At 37.6% G+C, this 15,131-nt stretch overlaps 1 protein-coding gene across 1 annotated transcript in view; it reads right to left on the bottom strand.

Moving 5' to 3' along the window:
* Positions 1 to 1,473: 1,473 nt before the first annotated feature.
* ZYG11A (zyg-11 family member A, cell cycle regulator) overlaps positions 1,474 to 15,131 on the bottom strand; it is a 55,107-nt gene continuing 41,449 nt past the window's right edge. The window contains 8 exon segments of the mRNA XM_032494652.1: positions 1,474 to 1,664; positions 4,278 to 4,375; positions 4,780 to 4,841; positions 6,843 to 7,037; positions 10,709 to 10,753; positions 10,829 to 10,990; positions 14,506 to 14,559; positions 14,658 to 14,757. Of these exon segments, the coding sequence (XP_032350543.1) occupies positions 1,474 to 1,664; positions 4,278 to 4,375; positions 4,780 to 4,841; positions 6,843 to 7,037; positions 10,709 to 10,753; positions 10,829 to 10,990; positions 14,506 to 14,559; positions 14,658 to 14,757 (907 nt within the window).

Raw genomic sequence — 15,131 nt, 5'->3', positions numbered from 1 at the left:
AACTTCCTTTTTCTCAGCTGTTAAATGGGGAGAATAAAACCTACCTCTCCCAGAGGACTGCTGTGAATGAGACAGATACTCAGAGGGGTGCCTAGTGGAGAGCTGGACCTCAACAGGCACTAGTTCCCACCCGCCCTCCTCACATTAGCCTAAGCTAGTATCTGGTAACAGCATGTCCCAAAGTACAGAACCCAGGTCAGGAAACTAAGACAGCCTTCAGAGGAGTCATGCAGAAGAATGAAAGAGAAAATACAGTGCGGTTTCAGGACTACAGAAGGAAGCAGGTTACCAATTCCTGTTATCCAGTGCAGCAGTTTGGCATATGGTTTAGAATAAGAATAAGCCTCATTTGATTCCAAAAGACGGTATACAGCATTCCAGTTAAGAGTTTGGCCGGCTAACAGCACAAAAACCTAGTCCTAAAATATGTGACTAATTCAAAAAGGAATTTATTTCTTTGAAAAATTTAAATTTAAACAAATGAATAGCAAAACATGTTTTGTTAGTTATCAATAATAAGGCAAAGAAGGATTTCATACTCTTTTCCATAGAGCAGGTTTGCAGAGGACAGAAAAGCTTCTTATAGTTTATATTCTGGTTGAGGCTAGTCCTCAGAAAACCCCGTATTTTTCTCATCTCCGTGTTAGGTAAGAGCACTTCTTGAAATCTTTGGCAAAGTCCTTCCTCTTTCTCTCAGTTTTGGTCACAGTCCTACTCAAAAAATTGACGGATTGAGATTTACAATCCCCATATAATCTTTCATCTAAATACTTTATGCTCATTCCTAATTTTTACCATGCCCCACTAGCACACCCAGTTATACACAGTGCTCTGCTCAGTCTAATGTGTAAAGCTGAAGGAAAGAAGGTCAAGGGTAGAATGTCCAAAATCGTAAAAATATATTTCTCTTCCCTCCACCCAGTCAGCAGAAGGTACTCTGGTACCTATTTTAAAAAAAGTTCCACTCCCCTCCAACAGAGGTTCTGCCTTCTTAACAACACAGTTATAAGCATATGTTTCCTACAACTTTCTTCAAGTACTTCTTTTCCAATGGCTTCATATAACCAGGAATAACAATTCAAGATATTCCTTCAAACATGAAATTTAACATAAATATCAAGGTCTCCCTGCAGGTCTTTTTCCCTTCCTCTGACAGAGTTACGAAATTGGCCAGGGGTAGAGAAAAGTAATTGTCATAGCTGTTCCAACACAAGCTCACAGGTCTTCCCACAGAGTCCAGGGCTTGATTTTACAAAACTGCTGAAAGGGTATTCCCAGAATGATTCCAACTTGATTTGGGATTATGGCTACCATACACACTCAGTCTTTTCATAACTTACAGAAAATCGAGGGGAAAAAAAAAACAAACCTATGAGGCGACCAACTCACAAACTCCAATGACCTGTTTCAATTCAACTCAACATTCAATTTCTGACAGGGAGGAAGACCTGACATTGAGGAACAGAGCACCTCTTACGCCTCTTGGGTTAGGAAGGGCATTCAACACAGAGGAGGTCTCTGATAATTCATCAAATGCATTCTGAAGTCATCTAGAATGGAGGTCGCAATTTGCTGTGCTTGGGGGTCTGCCTCACTGTGCTCCTGGATGTCACACAAAAGCTGCAATCCTTCCTCTTCGACTAACATTTTGCAGTATTTGCTGGCTGAAAGAAAATCAAGCAAAGAAACTTGATGGGCAAGCTGGCATTTTAAATATTCTGAAGTTACCACATTTGCCTTTTTGAAGAAAGAATACAAAGATTTGAGCCCTTTGACACAGGAATTAACAGATAAAATGAGTCAATTCAGAAGAAATACACCAACAATGCTTGACCTGTGTAATAATATAATAGATGATATTTTGTTTACTTCCAGACAACTTTATGCTTCAAATGTTTCTAATCCTCACTAAAAGGATAAGAACTTCTTTTAATATAAAAATAATATAAATTTCAGTTTCAGGCAATATGTGGAGCCAGATAACCTGAAAACACCAGGTGCTGGGTAAAAAATAATTGAAAAAAATTTAAACGCACAGTTGAGTCTACAAAGTAAAGGAATTTGTGTCCAGGAGTCAGACACAAGAGCAGAAAGGACCAAAAGTTCATGTAACCAACCTAACCTGCAACTATCCTAGGGTACTTTTGCTAACCTAGGAATTTAGATTTTAACTTAAGAAGTTAGAAGCAGAGGAGAGGGTATAGCTCAGTGGTAGAGCATGTGCTTGGTGTGTGCAAGGTCCTGGTTTCAGTCCCCAGTACCTCCATTTAATCAGTCAATCAATCAAATTTAAAAGAAAAGAAGAAGTTAGAAGCAAAATCAGTACATAAAGATCATCCCACAGTGGACTAGACAAAACAATGAAACATCTTTATCTTGGCCTGGGCTCCTGGGGAGAAGTCCTTCCTGAGAATTTATAACCACAGTCCCAAGTTGGTAGAAGGTTTGAATTTATACTATCCTAAATGTTCTGGGAAACTTTGAGCTGAGAAATTAATATAAGAATTAGTCTAATCTCAGGGAAGCCTCTGGAACACTTGACAGAAGCAAATACAAAGCTGTACTGAAAGGACATGTCCACAACTCAGTCTGAAAAGGATTCTCTTTATCAGTCCAAGAGCCAATTAGAAACAAAGAAATAATGACCCCAAAACACACTTCTAAGGCTATTACCAAGAATGCAGCACAAAGAAACAGAGACAGAAACTTTTTTTTAAAGGTTACAAAATGTGCAGGACAGGTTGAGAGAAGGTACAAGATAATTCTGATCTGTGTTATAAGAAAAGAACAAAGAAATAGGTGGAAGGTAATATTTTAAAAGAAAATAAGAAAATGGCTGGAAATTTTCATCAATTTTGTAAAGTATAACCATGACCTGAAATCTAGAGGCCATATAACAAAATACTGACTTGTGGAAACAATGAATAAAATCAAAACAATAAAATGGAAAAAATATTTGTAAAAGCTCCTTCAAATTAAAAAGAAAAAGACCAACAAACAGTAGGCAAAAACTGAACAAAGGATATCAACAGGCAATTCAAGGAAAAAGAGTTAATAGTGGTGACCTAGAATCAGAGCACTAGGTGAGAACCCAGCTCTGCCAGCACGAGCTGTTTTAACTTTGAGCAACCTACTTACCCTCTCTACACCTCTTTCTCTCATCTATAGCATATAGATAACAATAATGCTACCCCTTCCTTCTACCTGTTGTGAAGATTAAACGAGTCACTCATAAGAGCTTACAACACACACAGCCTGGCAAATAATAAATACTCAAAGGTCTAGTTGTAAATATAGTTAGTACTGTTGTAACTCAGTATACTGGAGTTTGTTTCCGAGCCATTCTGACTGACTGATCTGCCTGTATCTATTCACATGCCAGCACCATTTAAAGAGAAGTGCTAGGGCAAGCTCCTAAAAACATTTTTCTTGGTCAGTTCTTTCCTGCCACATTAATTTTAGAATAATTTTCAGATCCCTCATCTCTTACTCATTCACTTGAATTGCATTATATTCATAAATTGAAAAGAACTGAGGAATAGGTCTCATAATCACTACAGGCTTTTAAATTATTTCTTAGTTTTCTGCATAGAGGTCTCATTACTTGTTAAAGCTATTTTTAGATATTTTAGGCTTTTGAGAGTTAAACCTTTAATTCTAAACATTATACCTTAGGGTTTTTAGTATAAAATTATAGCCTATATTTCTTTTATAATAAAAGCAAAAATTTTAATAATAATTCTTAGCAAAGAATATAAGCCAAAAATTTCCAAGGGGAATTTAAAACAGGAAAACATGGAAAAACATTTAATCTGCCTGGGAAACAACTCCTGACTCCTGGTCCCCCAGCCTCCCACAAACCATTATAAGGCCGCAAATCTATGTATTGCTATAGGAGGAGTATTCATGATAAACTATTGAGTGAAAAAGAGTAAGCTATAGGACAGCATGTACCGAAAGAGCCCATTTTGTTTAAAAACATTATCATATTCATATACAGTACATATATAGGAAGTTATCTGGAAGAATAGTTATACTTATCTAATTAATAACAATACTTGCCTGTGAGGAATAGGAGTGAGTGCAAAGTTTCACTTTCTGTATTGCTTGACATCCACCCCCAAAAGGAGCATTTTTGAAACTAATACAAATGTTTTTCAGTTTCTTTTGAAAGAATTAAAATTAGGACACCGAAGAACAATTTTTTCGAAATTCCACCTTGAACTTAATCCTTATACAGAAAAATAGTTGGGAACTATTATGTTTTGAATACATACGGTTTTTACTGCAGACATGATACATGGCCCATAGTGCCCAGAGTTGGACCTCTGGTTGAGAGAAGTTGCCAAGGAGTGGGAAAAATGCCTTAAAGGATCTAAAAAAGTACAAAGAAGATGCTGACTCAGAATGCAGGCTAATATGAGGGATATAATAATAATTTTCAACATTTCCCCTACCAAGGTCAATTCCTCAATGAGACAGATGTATTGCTGAGCACATAACTGGAGCTAGCATTTAAGAAATGCCATTCTGTGTTAGACATCACACATTCAATATCTGATTCCACCCTCAATCTTGCATACTGCCGGCCTCATTTTATAGAAGAAGAAAACTAAGTCTCAGAGACTTCCTAGAAGTGATTTTCCCAATATCACAAAGAAGTAATATTTGAACACAAGGCTATTTGATTCTAACACTTTATCGCTGTACCATGGCCTCTACACAGTGAGTAGACTGAGGACAAGATTTAAGAAAAGCACTGCATCATCATTAAATTACCTGTAGGTCACCAATGCTGTCATCTTACAACTTGAACTTGGCCAATTCTGGATGGTTGCATACTATACAAAAAGAGAAACCAGGATTCTAGTATTGTATTCCATCATTTCTAAAGGGTCATAATAGGCTGTTACATGTCAAAACACAGGATTGATTACTCAAATTTAGGTATACCTAACCTGACAAAATATCAATGAGATTAACCATTTTATACGTAGAATATGAACAAAGTCATGTGGAAAACAATGCAATAAAAGGGGGCTTGTTTTAAGATAGAAGACTGCGAATGCATCCATTCCTTCCCTAAATCCTATGAAGAGAATAGTACAAATTGTTTAAAATAAAAGAAAGCAAACACACACAGAACAAAGCAGAAGGAAAATGGTAACTGAATTAATAGATCTAGTATGGGGAAGGTTAAAAATAAACCATTCTGAACAGAACCCTCAAGAGAGTTAAAAATTTGGCACACCAGTTGCTTTAGGAAGTGAGATAAGACGTGGGATTGAAAATAGGAGGACTGGTTGAAGCACCAAAGGACTGAGACTCCCAGATCTCCTCTACAACCCCTAACAAAAATTTCTGGACTGGGCAACCCCATAAGCAAATGACAAGAACAGGGGGCTAAAGTAAAATCCAAACATAAATGCTAAGGATCCCCTGTCCCCAACTCTCTTCCTCTAGTGGGTGTTCAGATTGCTGGCAGCCAAGCTTATAATTTTCAATCAGGAGAATAGAAGATTCTTCTTCAGGTAAATTCCAACCAGTTCAGGACAAAATATCTAATGACACTGACATTGATACACAACTAATTCAGATCATTCTATAGTGAAGCCCACAGTTGACAAGTTCCATCCACCTGTACACACCTTCCAAAGAGCCCCACTATTAGATAGGAATGGACAACTGAGGATCACCATATAGTTAAAAGAGGGGAGGAAGAGAAGTGAGAGGAGAAGGAAAGGATGATGGAATTAAGGAAGGGAGGAAAGCAGGGAAAGAGGAACGAAAAGAGGAAAGAGATGAGGAAGATAGAGGGATGGAGATGAGAGAGGGAAAGGAATTTCCCAGAACTGAAGGAAATGACCTTCCCGAGCAGTAAGGCCAATGTAAAAGATGAAAATAAACCCATATCAGAGCACATCACTGTGATTTCCAAACACTGAAGAAAAAGATCTTAAGGCTTCCAAAGAAAAATGGCAGAGGACTTCTCAACAGTGGAGCAATGCCTTAAAAGTTGTGAACGGAAATTATTTCAGAACTAAAATTCTACACCCAGCCATTCATCAACTAAATGTGAAAGTAAAACAAGGCCTTTTCAAACATAAAAGGTTTCAAATTTTCTCTTTTATATATCTCTTAGGAAGCTACTGGAGAATGTGATCCAACAGAATGAGGGAGTACACCAAAAAAACAAACAAACAAACAAACAAAAAAAAAACAGGAAGGTATGCAATCCAAGAAATGGGGAATTCAGCACAAGAGAGCAAAGAGAATCTCCAGGATGACAGAAAGGAATATCTGGGATGATAGCGGTCTAGCAGATACACAAAAACATTGATCAGATGGCAGAAAGACAGAAGGCTTTGGAAAGACATCTCTGAGAAGCTAAAGCGGACAGAATGTGTTTGAATGTACTGAAAGGAGATGTATACTTGGAATACAGGAAAGAGTGTGCACAGGGACAGGGAGAAAGGGGGAAAACAAGTTGAGAGATACTGCCTAAAATTGCAAAGTCAAAAAGTAGAGATATGGAAGTAAATACTAGAAGAAATCACTTAAAAAAGAACAAAGTAGGAAAGAGAGCTTTAATAAGCCATATACAATTGTTTGCATGTATAACTTTTATAAAAGAAAAAATATCAGAAGGAATGCAACAAAGTGTTAATAGAGATTAGCTTCGGGTGGTAGGGTGTGGGTGATTTATAATGTCTTCTTAATACTTTTCTAATCTTTCCTGTTTTCTACAATGAACACATATTTCAAAAACTCTTATGATCCAGAATAAGTTCTCTGCAAGAAGAGATGACTTTGGATTTTGTAAAAAGGAATGGTTCTTATACCAGATCCTGGAGAAGAGCACTCCTCTGAAGGTCATGGGATATCCAGGGCTGTTTGTCAGATGTCAGGTGAGCTATGATGCCTGCAGCAAAATAGCTGACTTCTAATTCCTTGCTATGGAGCAAGCTGCTGATATGCTTCACCACATCTTCAGTCATCAACTTGGAAGAGAGTTCTCTGACTTCAGCTATGTTGTTCTACAGGCGAGATGGGGCAGAGAGTACCAAGGACAAGAGAGGAAGGGAGAATCAGGAATTGGTTCCCCCTCCTCTCCTACTGCTCAGATACATACAAAAAACAGTCCCATTCTCCTCCCTCACAGTTTAGCCTAACATCTACAATCCCACCCCCCTGATGATGAGGACAATCAGTAATAACAATCGCTAAGCACTTACTAAGTGCCAGGCACTGCACTAGACAGACCAAAATGTCTTATTATCTGCCTTATGTCATTTAACCTTTAAAATAGTTCTACAAAGAAATTTGACTCTCAGCAAGACTAACTTGTCAGGTTCACACGGCTAGTAACTGGTTGAACTGGAATACAAATCCAGGTCTGACTCAAAAACTTATTGCTCCTGGGGCCAACTATATGCCACATTAGTGTTAAGTTTAATAGTAACAATGAAAGGCAGATAGTACTTTATTTTATATATTGTATTAGTTTTCTATGCTGTGTAACAAATTATCACAAACTCGGTAGCTTGAAACAACACACATTTTTCATCTCACAGTTTCCGTGGGTCAGGAGTCCAGGCCCTATTAACCTGGGTCTCATAAGCCTTCAATCAAAGTGCTGGCTGGGCTGCATTCTCATCTGGAGGCTCCACTGGTGGAGTCGGGGGACTACCTCCGAACTCACTCAGACTGTTAGCAGAATTCATTTCCTGTGACTACAGGAATAGTTTCAAGTTCTTGCTGGAGGCCACCCTCAGCTCCTAAAAGCTGCCCATAATTTCCTGCCATGTGGTCCCTTCTCTGATCACTTACTTCTCTAGAGTGTCTGCTAGCAAGGTGGATTTTCTATATATTGTAACATAATCACAGGAATGATATCTTTGCTATATTCTATTAATTAAAAGCAAGTCACAGGTCCTGCCCACATTCGAGGCAAGGGGTTACAGAAAGACATGAACACCAAGAAATTGCAATCACTGGGGGTCGCCTTAGGGTCTGTCCACTACACAGAGGAGAAAAAAAAGGTTTAGAGGGGAAACGCAGTCAAAGTGGACACAGCAGTTTTACTGCTTCTTCTGAAACTGCTTTCAGAAAAGTATAACCAACAGACTAGTCTGTTGAAAAGGGCACATGGCCCTATGCTGAAAACTGTCCTGTTCTGGATGGTATCTTCCCCTTGTTTTCCCCAAGACCAGCTATATTCTTCCTGTCAATAGAATGATTTCAACAGAAACTGCAATGTTTTTAGATCCCCTGCCCTTCTTCCCGAGGCCAGCTATATACTCTGTCAACAGCATGACTTCAGCATTAAGTCTATCAGATGGTAGCCCCAAACAAGAAGAAATGAGATGCTTGATAGCATCCTTAGCATAACTGTTGAGAAGATGGGAGCTACAGCAGAATGTGGGTCTTCATTCAGAAAAAGGAAGGAAAATGGACAACCTCACTAACCCTCTGCATTCTGAGAGGCTCTCAAAAAGACAAAAAGTAAAAAAGCACTCTCAGGTCAGCTACTAGTAGGATACCTAGCATTGTATAGGATATATGATGCTTTAATCCACCTTTCTGGCCTGATTTCCCATTGCTTTTCTTCTTCCCACCTTCTCCCCAAATCCCAGATATTCTGCATTACAGTGTCCACCAAAAGATTACATCTTCTCATTCCTCCCTAGCCAAAAATGACCTTTGTCCCTTCCTTCTACTCTTCTGTACCTTTCAGATTTCCAGTGTTAACTGTGTATTCCTCTCTGTGAAGTCTTCCACATCTACTCTGTTCCTAGTCCTGTATGTGCTAGGGATACAAAGGGAAAAACACAGTCCCTGCTTTCAAGGAGTTCATGATCTAGAATCAAACGCTCTCATGAGACTTGGTGCCTCCTTTCTAGCACTTACTGTAGTCGGTTGTAAATTAGACAGCTATCTGTATAAGAGTCTAACACCACCTCCCCAACATTAGAAGTACCACCAGCTTGATATATTTCACTTATCTGTGTCATCCACAACACCAGCCTAGCAAACTGCAGGGGCTTACAGTATGTCTTCATTACTTTCTGTAAATCTTCACCTTTATCTTTAGGAAACAAAGAAATTTCTCAATAAAAGATATTTTAATAGAGAGGAAATATAAAAGTATAAACAAAAGTATTTCTAAAAAAATCAACTGCCTTCTTAAAGAAGTATAGTAAAGTGGCTAATATTAGAGGGTCTGGAGCCAGACTGCCTGAATTTGAGTTCTGACTGTCTCTTACTACCTATGTAACATAGGGTAAGGGCCACTCTCTGCCTTAAGTATCTATAAAATGTTATGATGTATGGGTGAATACAGAACATAATGCAGCTCTTCCTATCCCTGTATATATGCCCTTTAGCAATGTGATTTTGCTCCCCCTCCCATCAAGGGGCAGCCTTCTCCTTTAATCTGGGCCTATCCATAGGCATAAGAAATACATACTTGGTTTTTGTCCCTAGTTCCTGACACAGAGCTCTTAAAATTCCTTGGAATTTCTGGAGTGATAGGAGCATCTTTGTTCTAATGAGGTAACTCTGAGCAGGCAACCAGATAGCTTCCAAATGGGGGCTGGATGCCAGAAAGACCAAACCTTGATTAGAAGCCTGGAACTTTCAGCCCTACCCCACAACCTCAGGGGGAGAGGAGAGAGGTTGAAGACTAAATTAATAATCAAGCATGCCTATGTGATGAGGCCCTCATAAAAACCCCTAAACAATGGGGTTTGAAGAACTTCTGGGTTGGTGAACACACTGAGGTGCTGGGAGGGTGGTGTACCCAGAGAGGGCATGGAAGCTCTGCACACATCCTTCCTTCCTTGCCCTTCATATCTCTTCCATCTGACTGTTTCTGAGTTGTATCTTACAATAAATTGTTATTAGCAGGGAAAGTGCCTTCCCAATTTCTGTGAGCATTCATTCTAGCAAATTACCAACCTGAGAAGGCGGTCGTGGAAAACCCCAATTTATAGTCAGTCAGTCAGCAGTAGGGTTCACCCTGTTAATGGTTGGCAGCCAAAGTGGAGGGAGACTTGTGGGACTGAGCCTTTTAACTTGTGGGATCTGATGCTAACTCTGTTTAGCCAGTGGCAGAACTGAACTGAATTGAACTGCAGGATACCCAGTTGGTGTCAGAGTTTGAGAAGTGGTTGTTGGAAACACCCCAGAACATGTAATCTGCTTTGACCAATGAGACATTAGAAAATGTGACATAAGCAGACATTTAAGAAGGACTTGTACAGTGAGACTTGTCTTCTATCGCTGCCCTGAAACTGCTAAGTGAAGAAGCCCATGGAGACACGAGGCCCAGCTAACAATCTGCACCAATGGTCAGAGAAGAGTCAGGCCATCCTAGAGCATCTAGCCCTAGCTGAGCCACCAGATGACAGCAGCTATATGAGTAATTCCACATGAGAACAGCAGAACTGTTCAGATGAGCTGAGTTCAAACTGTTGACCCACAGATTTATAAACAAATAAAATGGCTGTTGTTTTAAGCTGTAGTTTGTTTACAATAGATGACTCACATATAATGGTATTTATTTTATAAGGCTAGTGTGAAGATTAAACAAGTTAATGCATATAAACTGCTTATAAAAGTGCCTAGCATATAGTAGGTACTACACAAGTGTTAGTTCTCTTATTTTTGTAAATAATTAGTATTAACTCAAAACAATTCACCTTACCAAAAGACCAAGTACTTTGCTTTGTATTGTTGACTCTGAAAACGTCTGTGGAAAGAATATACAGGTTACTTTATCATGAAGAAAAGAACTTTACACATAAATTCAATCCTGTCTTCCCACCTCCAAGACTTGGATGAAGATTGTCAATCCTTGATTTTCAATAAAGTGCTTGCAGGCAGCTGGAGACTCATCTGTAAGATTCCAAAGTGCTTTCAAAGTAAACAAGAAGGTGACATCATCTAAATGCTCAGTAGTCTTTTGTTTTACTATTGCTAGAAGTTCCTAAAAACCAAAGAGACAGGGAGTTAGATGCCCTAATGACTGACTCAATTCCAGTAAAAGGAAAGCAATAGTTAAGGAAAGCTTTAGAACCAAACCTAGGTTCTACACCCAAGTGCTAACATGTAATAGCTTTGTGACCCACTTTCTCTCTATGAGTTACTCCTATTTTCTAGGGTTTTTTATGAGAATCAAAAGGAAAAAATTAAAGTTTAATAAGCACAGAAGCTCATACATATTACCTACTCCATTCATTTATTGAGAATGTTTAGTCAACACTTTCTGGAGTCAGGCACTTATTCAGGTAACAGAGATGGATTAAAAAAAAAAAGATAGTGGATTTTTCTCAGCTAAATAAAAGAATTTTAAGTTTTGGTAAATGCTCTGAAGGAAATACATAAAAATCTAAGAATTTTCTTTAGAAAAGGTGGGCGACAGAAGCCTCCATACAAAGGCAATATGTAAACTGAGATCAGAAGAAAAAGAAGATAAGCCAGCTAAGCAAGGAGTGGGGATACGGGGAATGAAAAGGGGGAGGATATTCTAGGCAAAAAAAAACCCAAAAAGTCTGATGTTCTACGCCACTGAACAGGTCAGTATGATGAGAGGACAACACTAGCACTATAGCTTGAGGAAACAACTGACTTACTTTAACACAGATTCCAACATACCATTTCAGATCAGAATATTTCCAGACACAAGTTAAGCTAGTATTCATGCTTTCTTTCAAGCATATTAGACGGCCACATGAAAGGAAAAAGATAGCCATTTCCACTTAACTAGCTAACAAAAAGATACATAAAATATAACAACACTAAGCAAATCAGACTATGTCTGTTTTCAGAAGGAATGAGACCACCTCAAATATTTTACCCAACCAGGAGAGAATATGTCAAGAGAATTCACAAAAATAAAGCTGTGAGAGCCAAAAGAAGAATATGAGAGTGCACACAACACCGTAACAATCACCTACACAGCCAACAGAGTGAGTGGAAGCAAGGCAAGGGAGGGAGCAGGGGAAGTAAAGCTGGCCCTGAAAGTAATGACAGCTATGGTCAGGCCCATGGGAAGACACTTTACATATTTGATCTTAATGATACTCAAAATAACTGCAAAATATTCCTCTTACGTCAGATGCCAGATTTTCAGATGAAGAATCTGAGGCAGAGAGGAAATAAGTAAATTATCTAAAGTCTATGGCTAGTTATTGGCTGAACCTAGATTGTTTTCATCTAAAGACTGAACTTTTGGTACCACTACCTAAAACTGTTTCTCCCAGAATTAGAGCACTATCCTTCCCTCCGTGTTACTTTAAGTACTTGCTCTCTATCAGTATGTCTATCTCTCTATCTCTATTTATATTGTTAGTATTCCCAATAACTTTAGTGTTCTTCCATCACATCATCTTGTCAAAACTCCTACCTTAGTTAAACCCTACTTCAGTCATACCCCACTCCCAAATATCTGAATACTGAAAAATATTGTGCTTGAGTTTCACTTTGAATATCTGTCAAAAATTTTCAAAATGGCATTCAATCCTAGTATATTTCTCAATGAATTTGCTCCAAAGGCTACTATTTCATAATTCACACTCCTCAAACTTTAATTGCCATCTTTTTCACTCCTCTCATTTGATTACTTCATCGAATTTTTCACTGAGAACTACTGCTATTCTTCCTAACAAAATCTACCACACTACTTGCAGTTGCATCAATGTGCTCATTGTACTCTGTCTTCCTTTCTGCTCCAATCTAAAGCCAGTATGTTTACGTCTGCTCTATATACAATTCCTACACACACATAAAAATTTGGCATCAAAATCATTTCCCTTTGTCTTGCCTACGTCATCAATTTTCCTCTTTTCAGACTTACTCTCATAGGTATAAAATACATCTTAATCTTAGGGGAAAAAACTACTAGCCCCATATAGCTATCTTTATTTCTCTGCTTTCTCATTACAATATGTCCAAAAGTTGTCTGCATTTCTCACCTCCCATTTGCTCATCATTATATATTGCCAATCAGGTTTTGTCCCACTACCCGACTAAAATGATGTAAGCAAGATAACTAATGGTTTCCATCCTGCCAAATCCAATGGTCAACTCTCTGTCCTCATCTCACTCAATCACTAAATAGCACTTGACATAATTGCTCAATTTTTCTTGAAGTGTTTTTCTTGGATTCTAAGACTCCACTCTCTACTGGTTTTCTTATTTGTTTTCTTATTTGTTTTGCTTTATCCCCAAACCTACCGGCTAGCTACCAAATATCAAAAGATCCCACTTTTAACAGCAGTGCAACAGGTGAAAGCTGTAGGAATAAATGTAAGAAATACACAGTATCAACATGAAGAAAACATCCACACACTTCTGGAGGACATGTAAGACTGACTAAACGGAATAATATACATATTCTCAGAAAGAATCATTATGAGAGAGATGTCAATTCTTCAAAGTCAATCTATAAACTTAAACACAATCCCAAAGAAAACAGGGCTTTTTGGAAATAGATAAGCGGATACTGGTGTTCATATAGAAAAAAAGATAAGCATAACTGAAAGAAACACATGGAAAGATCTTAACTCTTAAAGGATTTATAATGCTAGTAAATAAACAGCACAACAGCACATAAATACATATATGAATTAACCAAACAGAATAAAGTCCAGAAATAGATGCAAATATACATGAGAATTTAATATATGATAAAGGTGGCACTGCGTGACAGTGGAGAAAAGATGAATTATTCAATAAAGGTTAGAGAGGCAACTGGGCAGACACTGAGAAGAAAAAATATTTACATGTTAAAAGAAAGAAAAAATAAACCATAGATTGAAAAATACTCCGTGGAATAAGGGAAAACTAAATAACTCATAGATAGTGTGCAATCAATCCCAGTCACAGATGAAAAGAATAAATTTGACAACATAAAAAGTAAAACATTACAGCATAGTAAAATATACCATAAAATAAGTAAAAACAGACAAATAGCCAACTGGGGAAAAATATATGCATCTTATACATATAAAGAAATCCTTTGAGAAAAAAGCCAGCAACCCAAAAGAAAAACTAAAGCCCATGAATGGACAGTTCAGGAATTATAAATGGTTCTTAAAAAAAAAAAAAAAAAAAGGCTCAACTCTCATCTCAGAATAAGAGAAGTGCAAAATAAAACAATGGTGTACATTTTTCATGATCAGTGTTAGCATAATCATAATGTAAATACTGACTTATTAAAAACTGTAATATAAACTTACTAGAGGTTGGGAAAGGAAGTGATTTGTAGAGATATATGTAAGAATGCTAAATTTTTATTTACCATAGCAGCAGAATCACTACATCACATCTAAAACTGATAAATCATGTAACTTCAGTTATAAGCATTTTATTTAGAAATACCAGAAGAAATAGTTTTAATTCATTTTACAGGCCTTTCGGAATGATTTAAATTTTTTAAACTATGTTCATAAATTACTTGTACTGGGAAAAAAGATGTTATAAAAGTGACAATTAATCTACCTTAACTGCCATGAAGAGCTCTTCTTTAAGTTGTGCAGTTTGCTCAGGTGAGAGCTATAAGTAAACAGAAAGTCAAAAGTGAAATGTTAGACTTACATCAAAGCTCCAACAAGACTAGGGATAAAGAAATTTTGCCTTGAGCAATCACATACCTGCAAGGCTAGAATTGAGGTGATGCTTACTGCCATTGTTTGCATCTTGGGGTTTTCATGCTTACAGAGCCATCTCATAACAAACTTGGCAGCATCAAACCTAAAAAACAGTATTTTTCTCACAGTAAAGCTTGTGACCCTGTATGTGCGAAGTGAAGAAATCATTTAGCCTCCCCAATAAATCCTGTTTAACAAAAAATAGTCTTGGACTTCTAAAGCCTGAGCTATGAAAATCAAGAGCACTTGGTAAAAAGATCAGAAGAGGAAAAGGACAATGTGCAAAAAAGAATGTGAGCAAAATGCCCAAGATTCAAAGAAAGATGGACAGATTCAAGAAAGATTTATTTTTTAGCATTTGATTTCTACTATGATGGGACTGAAAAAGGAAATAAGTTCCTCAAGAGGTAATAATTGATAATCTGAATTGTAGATATTGCTAAAATGCCACAGGAAACAAATCACTAAGCAGACAGA

Source organism: Camelus ferus, chromosome 13, assembly GCF_009834535.1.
Source record: "Camelus ferus isolate YT-003-E chromosome 13, BCGSAC_Cfer_1.0, whole genome shotgun sequence".
NCBI lineage: Eukaryota > Metazoa > Chordata > Mammalia > Artiodactyla > Camelidae > Camelus > Camelus ferus.
The sequence above is the reverse complement of the archived record's forward strand: the minus strand, read 5'-3'. Positions and strand labels throughout refer to the sequence as shown.